Source organism: Primulina eburnea, chromosome 11 (genome assembly GCF_022965805.1).
Source record: "Primulina eburnea isolate SZY01 chromosome 11, ASM2296580v1, whole genome shotgun sequence".
In the NCBI taxonomy this organism is placed as follows: domain Eukaryota; kingdom Viridiplantae; phylum Streptophyta; class Magnoliopsida; order Lamiales; family Gesneriaceae; genus Primulina; species Primulina eburnea.
The window spans coordinates 6,860,105-6,874,276 of NC_133111.1; the positions used below are offsets into that span (position 1 = coordinate 6,860,105).

A 14,172-nucleotide genomic window follows, 5' to 3' on the forward strand; every position below is an offset into this window, starting at 1 on the left:
TGAGCTTCTAAGATATTTGTTTGCCAACATTTATATGAGTTAATCATGAACTGAAACCGACCATTGATAATACCAAATAATTTTTTATGAATTATACCGGGCATGCCAGACAGTTGCGTGCAAGATCGTACAAGTAGGATTCAAATCAACATGAATATAAATGAAATTGGAATATGTTATTCATGTGTTAGATTATGAAAAAGAGGTCAAAATAAGACTGAACCCGAGAGCTCGGCGTTAGGGCGGTCAAACTCTACCGTTCGAGCTTCACTCGTGCTGTCCGAATTTACCGACTTCAGAATCATACGCGCTAGGGCGGTCAATCTTTACCGCCCGAGCGCCACTTGATCTGTACGGAGATGCCAATATCCTATAAGCATGTCGGGGATATCCCAGCCGAATTATAACCTGGCGGCTTTGATACCACTTAAAAATCACGCCCCGAAACCGAGACGTGTCATCGACGTTGTTTAACAATTTAAAATCGTATAATACCAAGCCACGTAGCCAAAAGCCAGTCTATTACATAAATCAATAATCGTCTTTACAATGCGATTGAAACGAAATGCGGAAGCGTAAAATACGATAATCTAACTAAAAGATAGAATAACAAGACTGTTCTTGAATCGGATCACCATCCCCAACAGTATTCTTGTTCTTTATCTTCGATTTGTTCCTCGTTCTTATCTGGGGTGGGGATGTAAGGGGTGAGTACTTGAGAAATACTCAATAAATAAGGGTCGATCGAGCATAACGAATATCAAGGTGATAATTATACGAATATATTATCATAATTTCGATTAAATACATTATCATAATTTCAATAGTAAGCATGTTGAGTTGAATATAAACAAAGTACAAACATAACACTGAAAATCATCTCATTTTCATGGTTTACTGATCAGTCCCCTATATGTTATTCCTCTAAGGGGCGAGACCAAATGAACTGTTATTATATCCCACCGTATCAGGATCAAAACATATCAAATATCGGAATTTCCTTGCTATTTCTAATTCGAGTCATTACAGTGCATTTCAAAGATTTCAAACATGCTTTCGAATAATACAACTAATATCAAACAACATATTGTCCAAAGGTTTTCATGACAAATATGAATGAATATATCATGCCGATCGGATTTCAAGAAAACTTACATAGTGTATCTTTAAACAATTGTACACATACTTATGAAGAACAAGTATGTGGATATATATATCGAGTAGTACACTTATGAAATACAAGTGTACGTAAGATTATAGCAAAAACACACTTATCTGATTATTATCTTCAAAACTTTGAGGGAAGGACAACTAAACTTTGAACATGGAAGCTGCTGGATTGCCTCAAACTGGACAGGAACTCGGCTGTTGTAGGTGATTTGAAGATAGCTGCTGGGAAGCTCGAAAATATGGCTATTTTTATGCTGAAACTTTCAGAATGTTTGTGTCTTCTTTTTGGTCATCATGCAGGGTATTTATAGGCTCATGCAGGGGAGATGAAAAGGCTCTCATTTAAGGCCATTACAACCATGTTTATGGCCTCCTTAAGGGATTTAAACACCATTAAAAGGCTGTTATGGCTCTTCAAATTCAGTTTTGAATTCATGGCTTGAATGGAATTTAAAGGCTTGACTTGTGTGGTTAATTTCAGGTCTCAACATCATAGGTCTCAAATTTTGATTTGCTATTATTTATGAATATGTAAGACATGAAAATTACAACAAGAAATATAGGTACATATCATTGAAATTATATAACAAATCACAAATTTAAAATACCAAGTAAATCAAAATAGATGCATAGCTATAATTTTCGGATACATAATGTCACACTATATATTTCGATATTTACATATGGTTGAAATTATGGTACAAATATACTTACCAAATTACTCAGATTGAGTATGCACTGATATTTTGGGTACAAAATTACAATAACAATTTTGGACATTGAAGTAAAAAAGCATTCTGCAGTACTAAAATTACAAATGCGGGCATACAAGATTCAAATTAAAATGCAAATTTAACAAATAATAGTATCAATAGATTCAATTGTGCATGAACTATGATTTTCAAATCTCCAAGTCCAGGAACTGGAATTAAAAAACACGTGGAACCAGATAGTCGATACTAAGTTTTTTCGACATGGGATTGAATCTTAAATTACGTTTATAGTTAGGGACGAAATCCCAATTAACCAAAAATAATATTGTGAAAGTTATGAGGCCAACAGTAGATGATTTTTTCTTTTTTCCTTTGAAAGAACAGTAGATGATTTTACACGTAATTAACACACTTGACTAATTATTTATGGACATGGAAGGATTTCTTGTTTCTTTTTTCTAGTAACTGTGAATATAGCACCATTGCTCCATCAGCTTTCTGAACCTCAAGAAGTATTTATCAGTGGGTTGATCAAGGGTACACTCTTGAAGAGTCCAAGAAATCCCAACTGCATCGTGGCATCCAAATTAGTTATGTACTGATGTGGATATCTGATCAGACAGTCATTTAGTATATCAGTGGTTTCCCTGTTCAAATCGGGTTGATCTGTGAAAGAGAATGCTCGTGGTGGTTACCTTCTTACGTCCACTTTTGCCATTTTATGACCCTCAAAGAGCTGCTTCTTTGCTCTTACTCACATTGCCTTCATTATCACTACTTGAAAACATCAGAAATCTTCAAGAAACTAGGGGATCTTGAACTGTCAAGTGTTTTTCCAAAGCATACAATGAAGTGGGATAACTGATGACCTTGTTAATCAATGAATAATACTTGCATTACTTCCCATGTTTCTTTTCTTAAACGCTCTTTGACAAAGTCATTCCAAGCTTTGATCCTAGCTTGTTGAGAAGCAACATTTACATATGACAAATGCAAGCTTACAGCAGACAACGAGCCACCAGCAAAGAAGAAAGCTAAAGTTGCTGCCAATTTCTTTGGTGTTGATGGGAAGCACGACACCATTGTGTTAGAGAATATGCCATACAAGCCCACCATTGGCTAGAGAATTTATTGACTCATTTGTAATAAATAATCTTTATTTTAATATACTTCATGATTTCATGATTTGTTATTTCTTTATTTGTATACCCATGTGATCAACATAAATAAATACATTGATTATACTTTAATACAAATGAATCGTAATTCGATGTTGAAACTCATTTATAAACACTGTATAATTTAAATTTGTTTCTAGTCAATTCAGCCGCCTAAAACAAGGATAAAGATCGCTTGAGCTCGAGACTAGCATCTGTGATGTTGCGTACCGCGTTTCTTGGTAAGGGTTTAGAGATGTCCAAACATGCAGATTGGTAGTCATATGATAATTATACTGACTTTCCAAGTTGTTATCATTCATCGAGAGGATAAAACCGTGGTTATGATTATACACCATTAGTCCTTACGAACTAGGACAACACTGAGGCTCTATATGCTTGGGCTGTGCTTTGACTCGTTTATCAACTACAGGAGGATCGTCAGGTAGCGATATTGAGTACAGTTGCGACACATGTAGGAGCCAGTGCATTGTAGTCGGGAATTCACCGCTCACCTACGAGTGTTGATATCCTGTGTGAACTGATGAAATAATAGTGCATGAAATTTCTGGTCAGAGTATGAGATGTACGTTAGAGAAGAGGTTCTCCAATTGTACATGCGATGCTATTTATTCTCAAATATGTGTCACATAGTTATCGAATTCTTATGCAACACTTGATAAACAAATTGTTGCAGATTCGATCGAGATATATGAGATGACCTTACTGTACTTTAATTATAACCGACTGGTTCTTGCAGGCACTTCAGTGACACATAGAGAATCATGGGGAGATGCTACTAGATGCTCTTATCATGATTTGATGTGTTTAATCAGAAATAAGATTTCTGACATTCTAATGATCAATTGTTGATACATAGAATGTGGCGAATCAGGGTAAGCCCGATTAAAAGAAAATGTCCTGAATCACAAAAAGTTGTGAACCCACGGCTAGCTGTATCCCTGAACCATTGAGGGTCACACAAACACTTGATCATTTGTTTCAAGGAGTTGAATTTATATAAATTATAATAACATAAATTCAAGGAGTTGAATTTATGATATTTAAAATTTGGAGAGAATAAATTCAAAGAGTCGAATTTATAAAATTTGAGAATTTAATTTATTAAACTCAAAAGTTGAGTTTATTAAATATTAAATTAAACATAGTGAAATGTGTGTTTAATGGGCTTGTAGGAGTACAAGTCTAACGTATTAAATAATTAAAGTTTTTAATCGAATTTGATCAATTAATTAAACTAGTTGGACTAGTCCAATTAATTAATCAAGTCCATTAACGTTAATTATGGAAATTAGATCATTGCTTGACTCTAAAAGATAGTAGAGAGACCACAAACCTCAGCCTCGACACTTGCAAATTTCGAAAATTCCTTCCCCTCTCCTCTCAAGAATTCGACCACCCCTAAAGCAAGTCTAGGGTTTGAGCCGCCTATCGAGTTTTTGATCTCAACGTTAAAACTTCTTCTAAATATTCTAGTGCTATTTAAAATAGAAACAAATAATCTGGTCGTGGACATGATTCGAAGATCAAAGGAGACAAAGCCGGAACGTCGACCGCAAACGAAGGATGGACAAGCCTTTTTCTGAGCGTATAGTCCTTAACGCAGGAACAAGAAAATGGATGCGCCTTACTACCGACGTGGCAGAAAGTTCAACTCGGGCTTGAAAAGCACTTCCTTCCACTCGCCTTACAAGGGCCTATCGGACTATCGGCTTAAGATAGTTATCTTCCTCTCCCCTTTTCACTCGCGTCTTTTAGTCAAGTAGCTCTTCTCGGTTGAAAAAAACTGCTTATCGGGCTGCCTACCTTTCCTTCTTTTGTGTGGCCTAGCTTTGATCTGTAGGATATGAGGAAGTTCGTGAGGCTGGATGGAATGAAGCTTCTTCCCCAGAGAGAGATGTCCCCCTTTTGGGAGGGTACTCCGAGTAGTGGGTACCTCTAGGACCTCGACCTGCCTACTCTGGTCTTGTATGGATATGCAGGAAGGGGTGCTCCTAGGTGTGGATAGGGGTTGTGTTTGCTTCCACCTCCCATGGGCATAAAAGATGGGTTTTGATACCGACGTAGTTGGATCCAAGTGAAAATTCACTAAAAGTATAGTACTAAACATCCTATTTATGTTTTTTCGTTTAAACCATACAAGTGTCCAAATATTATGATTGTCAAAATAAAATAAAAGAATTTTAAATTTCTGCTGCGATTTGGATACGAGAAAAACGAGATCCTAATAATTGTATGATGAGTAATTTTAAATATACTCAGTATAAGTAATTTTATCGCATCAAACTGGACAAGAAGATGGAATGGATCATCACTCACATTACACATATGAAGAAGAAATGAAAATGGCCTCACACGCACTGGTTGAGAACCAATGACTGATATTTGTGAGAAGGTAAAAGTTCAAATTTCTTCATCAAAAACATTCGGCGAAGGGTCGTCCTCCAGCGTTTCTGCAAGAATATTCTAGAGAACATTTGGATTCAAGTAATAGATGGATTTAGAGTTCAAATTACAAGAACAAAGTTAATCATTTTTTTTAAAATAATTTCGACTTCAAATTATGAATTTTTACTCTAGGTAATTCAAAATTTTCAAATATCGGAATTGTTTCAAACCTTTCAAATTAATTCCTCAAACAAAATTATTCGATCCAAACATGATCTTTAAAGTTTATTCTTAGAAGACTATTTTGCTTGCCAACCAGCCGGAAAGCACACTTATATTTCACCATATGAAAATCGTTTGATCAAAAAAGCCCTATTTTGTCGACAATATGTTTGGTAAGCATTAAATGAGGTGGTAACACATTTGGTTACGTATGAATCAAAGAACACTTTGAACACGTTTTGTTAAACAGTAGATTTGAAATTTCGGACAAGAGGTTCACACTGTAATGATGCAATAAATGCATCATTTGGCATTTCAAAATATCATTTTATCAAGTTTTGTCTTTATCTTATAGCATTTGAATATTTAGTTCTATAATATTTGTGAGGTGTTTGTTCTTCTATATTAAGAGAAACACATTGAGTGGTTATCATAAAATATTATAGTGAAATTAGTTTCTACTTTAATAATTTTTAGGGATTTTCCACGTAAATCTCAGTGTCCAATTTATTCATTATTTTCATATTTATTATCTCAAATTGTTGTAACGTGGGACCAATACTGATATCATATAATCAAACAACACAGAATCTAAAAACAAAATCTTAAAAATGAATTCATGTGACCAACGAAAGAGTAGGTTGGATCCTAGCAGTAAATCAAAAGAATTTTATGCTATATGACTAATCAAAATTAAAGTTGACAAGGGTGGAATAGAGATTGAGTGGTGGATTCAAATGTGTTTTTAATGCTATTTTCTAAGACTTGATACTGGAAAAAAATTATTTTATTTCTTATTTTAATTTGTATATCATGGTGAGATTATGTCGAATATATGAGTTGAATCGAATCGAAAATCCATCACACAAAATTTAATAATAATATTTCATTTAAAAAAATTAATTTAACTTCGAACACACGAAATTAAACGTAAAAACAAACTAGCATAGTTTCGTTCTTGGTAGAATTTTGTAGATTTATGAAATTTGAGTATTTATTTTATTTCGGGAGTAGGTTTTTTGTGAGACGGTCTCACGAATTTTTATCTGTGAGACTATTTGTGAGACGAGTCAACTCTACCGATATTCACAATAAAAAGTAACATTCTTAGCATAAAAAATAATATTTTTTCATAGATGACTCAAATAAAAAATCTATCTTACAAAATACGACCCATGAAACAGTCTCACGTAAGTTTTTCTCTTATTTCGGAGAAAAGGAAAATTATTTCTAAAAAGTAAAATATTATTTTACTTTGTCCTTTACAACTTATTTAAGCTTATTGTTTTCTAGTATTTATTTCGTTTTCAGACAGTATAGAAAATGATTCCTCAGAAAATTAATGAAATCTCACTTTCACACGATTTTGCCTTTTTTCCTCTTCGATATAGGATTCCATACACGCTCGGTTTAGACTTTTACCTTGTCACTGTAGGTTTACGCACCACAGTCGACTAAACCTCCAAAGCTAGTACTATAAAATATCTCGGCCTCCCCGGGTTGACCCCTCTCCCCTGCCTTGATGCTTCGCACGAAGAATAGCAGTAGCAGTGCTTTCCTTCATGCATACGGATACAGAATCGAGAATTCGCAAAAGGGCTTAGAAATTTTGGTAAGAATATTTGCTGTCTCTTAGGCTTTTGTTTAATGGGGATTGTGGGTTACGGGATTTGTGTTTGGTTTGCTTCTGGATTGTGGATATAGTCAAGAACTGTGTTTATTCTTTGATTGATACGGTGTAGAGAAATATATGTGGTTTTAGGTGACATGTATGCCGATTTATGTAAACCGGATCAGTCGTTTCTGTTGTCGTGAGTTGAACAAATTTGGGATTGTTGATTTTCTATCCTCATTATAAATTGCGAAAGAAGTCGAGAAATGCGAGTGAAATCATGAAATTTATTTTCTTGGACAAATTCGTGTCCTTGATATCAATAAATGAGTATTTTAAAGTTCTTATTTTTATCATGTTCAATTGCTATATTACTTAAAAAAATCATCTTTTGTAGATGCCTAGAATGAGTTCTGATCTTGCTGATTCAGATAGGGAGCCTTTTGTGGAAGTCGACCCCACGGGTCGTTATGGTAGGTATAGTGAGCTTCTTGGGTCTGGGGCAGTGAAAAAAGTTTATAGAGCGTTTGACCAAGAAGAAGGGATAGAGGTAGCATGGAACCAGGTCAAATTGCGAAACTTCTGTGAAGATGAAGCCATGATAACTCGATTATATTCCGAGGTTCGGTTATTGAAGACCTTAAAAAACAAGAACATCATTGTGCTATACTCGGTTTGGAGAGATGAAAAAAGGAACACATTGAACTTTATCACCGAAGTTTGTACATCAGGGAATTTGAGGGAGTATAGGAAGAAACACAAGCAAGTTTCGATTAAGGCGCTGAAGAAGTGGTCGAGACAAATTCTTAGTGGTTTGCACTATATGCATACTCATGAGCCTTGTGTGATTCACAGGGATCTCAATTGTAGCAATGTCTTTATTAATGGAAACATCGGGCAGGTATATATTAATCTGTCTCGTTTTTCCTGTGTTTTCGGGTTCTTTTGTTTTGATTATGAGGAATTGAATGGTTGCTGGAGAAGTCTGGAAACAGTTGAAATTATCTTTAAAAAATGCACAAGATATTAATGTTACTTTTTTTGTAGAACTAGGTTGAGAAATCTCATTATTCATGATAAACATTAATGCATTTATATCATTGAAATTATCCTTCTGCTCTGATTAATGATCAAGAGAGTAAGTGGTCTGTTTTCACGTGATTCCTTTAGCCGCTTCCGATTTCGCCGAAAAGATTTAATTTTATGTGCTTTCCATTATTAGTCCTCTCCCTTAGTTAAATAATCATTTCTCTCAAATTAATCACGTGATGCTAAATTACTCTTCAACACTGCTTCACTTAAATAGGTGAAAATTGGCGATTTGGGCTTGGCTGCAATAGTTGGGAAGAACCACTCAGCTCACTCATTACTTGGGACGCCAGAATTTATGGCACCAGAGCTCTATGAGGAAAACTACACCGAGCTAATAGACATATACTCATTCGGCATGTGCTTACTCGAGATGGTGACTCTTGAATTACCTTACACAGAATGTAACAATGTTGCCAAGATATACAAAAAGGTAACTTCCGGTGTGAGGCCTCAAGCCATGGACAGAGTCAAGGATCCAGAGGTGAAAGCATTTATCGAGAAATGTTTGGCTCAGCCGAGAGCTAGGCCATCAGCTGCTGATCTTCTTAATGATCCGTTTTTTGATGGAATTAGTGATGATGATGACGAAGAAATTTTTGTTTAGTTAGCGCTAGCAATTAGAAAGTGATCGAATCGAATGACCTTGGTTTTTGTTTTGGTTTAGTCTTTGTAAATTTTTTCTTTTCCTCATGGTTTTGGTGTTGGAATTGCATCTCGATTTTCGTTGAGGTGTATGAAGTTGTTCCATTTAAAGTTTACTGCAAAGATTGAAAATATGTTGATCTGGGAAGGGTTTTGTGTGGTATTGATTTCTGCAATAGAGTTTGATAAGAATCTCATTTGATCTATCAAGTCCCCAACTATAACTTAATTTGATAGACAAAAGTATCGTTTTTTTTTTCATTCAATTAATAGACAAAAACTTGTGTGGGACGGTCTCACGGGTCGTATTATGTGAGAGAGATATCTTATTTGGGTCATCAATGAAAAAGTATTATTTTTTATTGTGAATATCGGTAGGGTTGACCCGTTTCACAGATAAAGATTCGTGAGACCGTCTGACAAGAGACCTACTCCCATTAATATCCAAGCAAAACTATAACCTCCTATAATTTGGGTTGTGAGTGCATTATCTCACATCAATATTTGAATGAAACAAAAGATTGAAAGACTATAAAATGAGAAACCTACCCCCATTATGGAGAATACAAATGAAGACGGGTTGAATAAGTTTCACTCCACTATAACAGAGAAGTCCTCCGTTATACAGTAGAGTTGAAAATGCCTCAAGGAGTTCTCCAAATTTGGAGATTTACTGTTGCAGTAAAGTATAAAAATGGAGAATGAAACTGTTTAATTTTTTATATATATATTTAATGGTTGATAATGAAAAATAAAAAAAATAGAGAAAATTTGATAGTAATTACTAGCTAGTTGGAGAAGATTTTTGAAATTGAGAATACAAATATCTATTTCTCTTTCGTAATTCCAAAGTTGACTTGTCCATACAATGACGAGGACCAACAAACACAAACTTGTCAGACATTCTTCCGATCTAAATACGTATCAGTTGATCAACATAAGCTAAACTTATGTGCTCTGCTTTGATTTTTTATTTTTTAACTAGACTTAGTACATATTTTTTATTGAATGTTCTTATTTTAAGTAAATGGTATTAATATTAAATATAAGTTATATTTGATTACTCAAAAAATGATAGTGAAATTTATTAATATCCATACAGTAAAAAAAATATTATTCATAAATAAAAATTTATAAAGTTCAACAATAGAAAATATTTTTATTGTCCCTGATAGCTGTAATTTGTTTGTAAGAGATTTCAGCTCAATTTCACACCTTTTTCTTCACACAGCTGTCCGTATATATAAATCAAGCCATTTTCCTTCATCTCACTCGATTCGTCTACGTTTCTTTCGCTTGTACAGGAAGAAGCATTGCCATGAGGTTTTCTCATTCCAGATTTTCATGGCTTCTTTCCTCGTCTACAGAGACGCTGAAGTCACATGGGGCCAAGGCCGTGGAAAGAAAGGTTCTTGAAGGTGGGCGGGCATCGACTCTGTCGCTTGACCAATGTTGCTCAGGGTAAAGGAGACAAGGAACAGCAGTTTCGTCTCTGGTTCGATCCAACCGCAGCATTCCACACTTACTCAATCGTCTGGAATCCTCAACGTATCATGTACGAATACTTACGCTGCCTACAATATTTCTCCTTTGCGCATTGAACTGGATAGCAAGGGCAGAAACAGGATGCGATGGGTTCAACAGAACTAGTATATGATCCACAATTACTGCAGTACTGATTCTAAGAGGATCGTAAATAATAATAATATTATTATTAATAATAATAATAAGAGTAAGAATTCATTGAAAATAAGAAGTAGGCTCAGATGGATATTAAGAGGCGAAAGAGAAAGCGACCGCGCCATGGCTGCAAATCACCGGTTGCTCACAGGCCATCCGGGTTTCTCCGCCAAGATACGGGTCGCGTTGTTCTCGATGCCAGATTCATCAGCTCGGAAAGATATGAAAGAGAAATCATCATCATCGCCCACACGATAAAGTGGTAAACACAGATGGGATTTGTATATATCACAGAGAGAGAGAGAGAGAGAGAGAGGGAGAGAGCGAAGAGATTCATGAACAAAAACCAAGATGGTGTTTTGTTGTGGAAGGGCTGTTGGATTTTTTTTTATGGAAATCATGTGGGATTCGCAGTGAGCGGCAACCACCGTCTCGGAACTCGCCAATCTCAATGGTACCCTCATTTTCCTCCTTCCGAGCTCATGTGGGAATATTTCACCCTCTATGTGGGGCAATGTCCTACGTGGGGATTCATGGTTCAGATTTAATCACAAGTACATAGAATTCACTATTTTTTTTATATCACAAATGTGACTAAATCTGGATCATCTAAATCCTGTGAGGACAGAACGAGCCACCAATGTGTGTGTTGCCTTTCTTCCTATTTAAATTTATATATTTCTTTTCCTGCTTGTGTAGTTTAATGATATCTAGTAAATTTTTATTTTAAAAATTATTAAGTATCAACTTTATGGTCTATTTAATTTCACTAGAAAAATATACAAAGCCTCGAATGATGTTTGGATGGATGTTGTTTTCAGTTGTACGAGGAAAATTTGAGCTCGAGATCTCATTATAAATTTAGGATTTAAATTTAGTGCAAAATAGAATAAATAGAATAAATGTGGGAAAAATAATTTTTTCCCTCCATATAAAAAGTGACATCAATTAAAAATGTCAGGATAACTAATCTAATATGTATTTTTATTTTACACATTATTAATTTTTTACAAGTGTCATTATTAAGTATTTGTAACAACATTTAATTAAAAGTGTCTACAAAAAAGAGTCACAATAGCCATTTATTGTTGTAGAATTTAGATGTCAATTTCATATTCAGAACCTCACTTTTCTTTCAACTTTTTCTTCAGGAATTGCTGCATAGGAAACTTCATTGTGGAGAAATCATTTCCAAGGGATTTTTATATGTTTGAGGCTTGATTAAAGACGGTTTAGGCTCTTTTGATCAATGTTTTGATTAAGACGTAAATCAGATTACAGGATATACTCCGGAAGATCTATTCTAGCATTTTTGTGAGTGAGTCTGTTTGATAAAATACGTGTTATCGGTCTAAAGGTAAAGTTATTTTTGGCGTTATTTATCCTGTTTGTTGACTCTAACGATTTTTACGTAGTTTTCTTGTTTTTTTTGAGACATGTAATTCTGCATGTGAGATTGCGTCTGATTTAACGAAGCGAAAATATAAGAGGTGAAGGGAAATAATATTGTCAAGTATAAAAGAATAATAGAGCTAAATTATTTCCCTAACTATATCTTTTGATTTAAATTAAGTATGACTATGTTATGATATTTTGCCTTTCTTAGGATAACGAGATAATTATGAAAATATATTTGAGCACACAGTTAAGATCTTATATTTATGCGGATGATTTGATAAGATATGATATCAATGTTTAATAGAGTTTATTTCTAATAAAACTCTTACTTTCCTTGATTAATAGGTTTCCTTGTGAGATAAGGCTCCCATATATATATACATATATATATATAAAAGGAAAACCTAGGACTGAGGTGTGTGGCCGTTCAGTATCAAGTATAATACACGCTCTTTGCACACAAAAATCAAAAGGGAAGAAGAGTGTCAACGTTGTTGCTGCTGAGAAGACTGCCGATAGCAAGAGTTGCCTTGAATGTTGGGAAAATCTGAAGACAACATCTGTGCAGAAGTTGGCTGAAGATTGTTCTCGTGGATTTCCTTTTTGGCATCACGTTTTGCTTTCTTGTCTTGGTTTTTATTCTGGTCGTTTGGTTTTAGAAAGCATTTGTTTTCTCAACACGTTGAGAAAATTGATTTTGGTACAATCACTAGTTATAGGTTTTGTGTAAACAATGTGGTTTTCTAGTGATTAATTTTTGCCATAAGGCACCGCACAAGTATTTATACTTGTGCATATTTAATCGTGTCCATCTATTTATTTCAAATCAATTTGTGTTATAAAAGTTAATTTTCCGCTGCGTGTAGATGTTGTCCGAGATGTGGTAACATCTTTTGATACAACATTTAATTCTGATAAAACATGAATTTACTATTTTACATCATATTCTGATATTTTTATTATTTTCAATATCTGTCGGACAAAATAAACCTAACAAGTGGTATCAGAGCCAACTCTTGATATACTAAGTGCTGATTCTGGTGTTTGTTTTGTTTGTCACAGAAATAACTAATGGACATCTCGTTTGCAAGCGCTGCACTTCGACCACCAGTACTCGATGGTACTAATTACAGCCTATGAAAGGTTAAGATAAGATACTACATAAAATCTCTGGATGAACGGGCATGGCAGCATGTCATCAATGAATGGACCCCACCAGTCGGGACGGATCAAGAAGGTGACAAACGGCCAAAGCCTGAAACTGACTGGACTGCTGACGAAGTACAAAATTCAAATCATAACTCAAAGGCTTTGAATGCTATATTCACATCGGTTGATATGAACATGTTCAGTTTAATCACAAACTGTACTTCGGCTAAAAGTGCATGGGATATCCTTCAATGTTATTGTGAAGGGTCTGAGAGTGTGAGACGAATCAGACTAAGGCTGCTTACCTCCAAATTCGAGATGATGAGGATGGAAGAATCTGAAAGCATACTCGAGTACGATCGTCGCCTACGGGAGATTGCTAATGAGGCATTCAGTGCTGGAGAAGCTATCTCAAGTGAGCGTCTAGTAAGCAAAATCCTCCGTTCTCTGCCTGAAAGGTTCAACATAAAAATCTGCGCAATAGATGAAGCTAAGGACACGTCTAAGATGTCAGTGGAAGATCTTATCAGCTCACTACGCACGTTTGAGATGAACCTGGACATGCAAAAGAAGGATAAAGGGAAGACAATTGCACTTCAAACTTCAAATGAACTCCTTCAAATATCCCAAGAAGTCAATGATTCTGATCTCTGCGAAGACTCTATCTCTTTTATCACAAAGAAATTTGCTGATTACTTGAAGAGAATCCGAGATAAGAAGGATGCACAGTCATCCAAGTCTCCGAGCCTCCCTGTACCTGAAAGGCCACAAAGATTCCCTGCGAAGCTACAAATTCAAACAAGGAACGAAGGCAAGGGACAATTCAAACCAAGGAAATATGATTCGGTGCAGTGTAGAGAATGCCAAGGTTTCGGTCACTACGCAAATGAGTGTGCAAATAGATTACGCAAGAACAAAGGCTACAATG

The 14,172-nt window shown here is 35.2% G+C and overlaps 1 protein-coding gene across 1 annotated transcript; it reads left to right on the plus strand.

Annotated features, from left to right (window-relative positions):
• Nucleotides 1–7,060: 7,060 nt before the first annotated feature.
• LOC140805132 (probable serine/threonine-protein kinase WNK11) lies at nucleotides 7,061–9,165 on the plus strand. Its single transcript, XM_073161332.1, has 3 exons — nucleotides 7,061–7,283; nucleotides 7,681–8,184; nucleotides 8,590–9,165. Exons 1-3 carry the CDS (start codon nucleotides 7,194–7,196, stop codon nucleotides 8,977–8,979), a joined length of 984 nt encoding a protein of 327 aa, XP_073017433.1. The 5' UTR covers nucleotides 7,061–7,193; the 3' UTR covers nucleotides 8,980–9,165.
• Nucleotides 9,166–14,172: the final 5,007 nt, after the last annotated feature.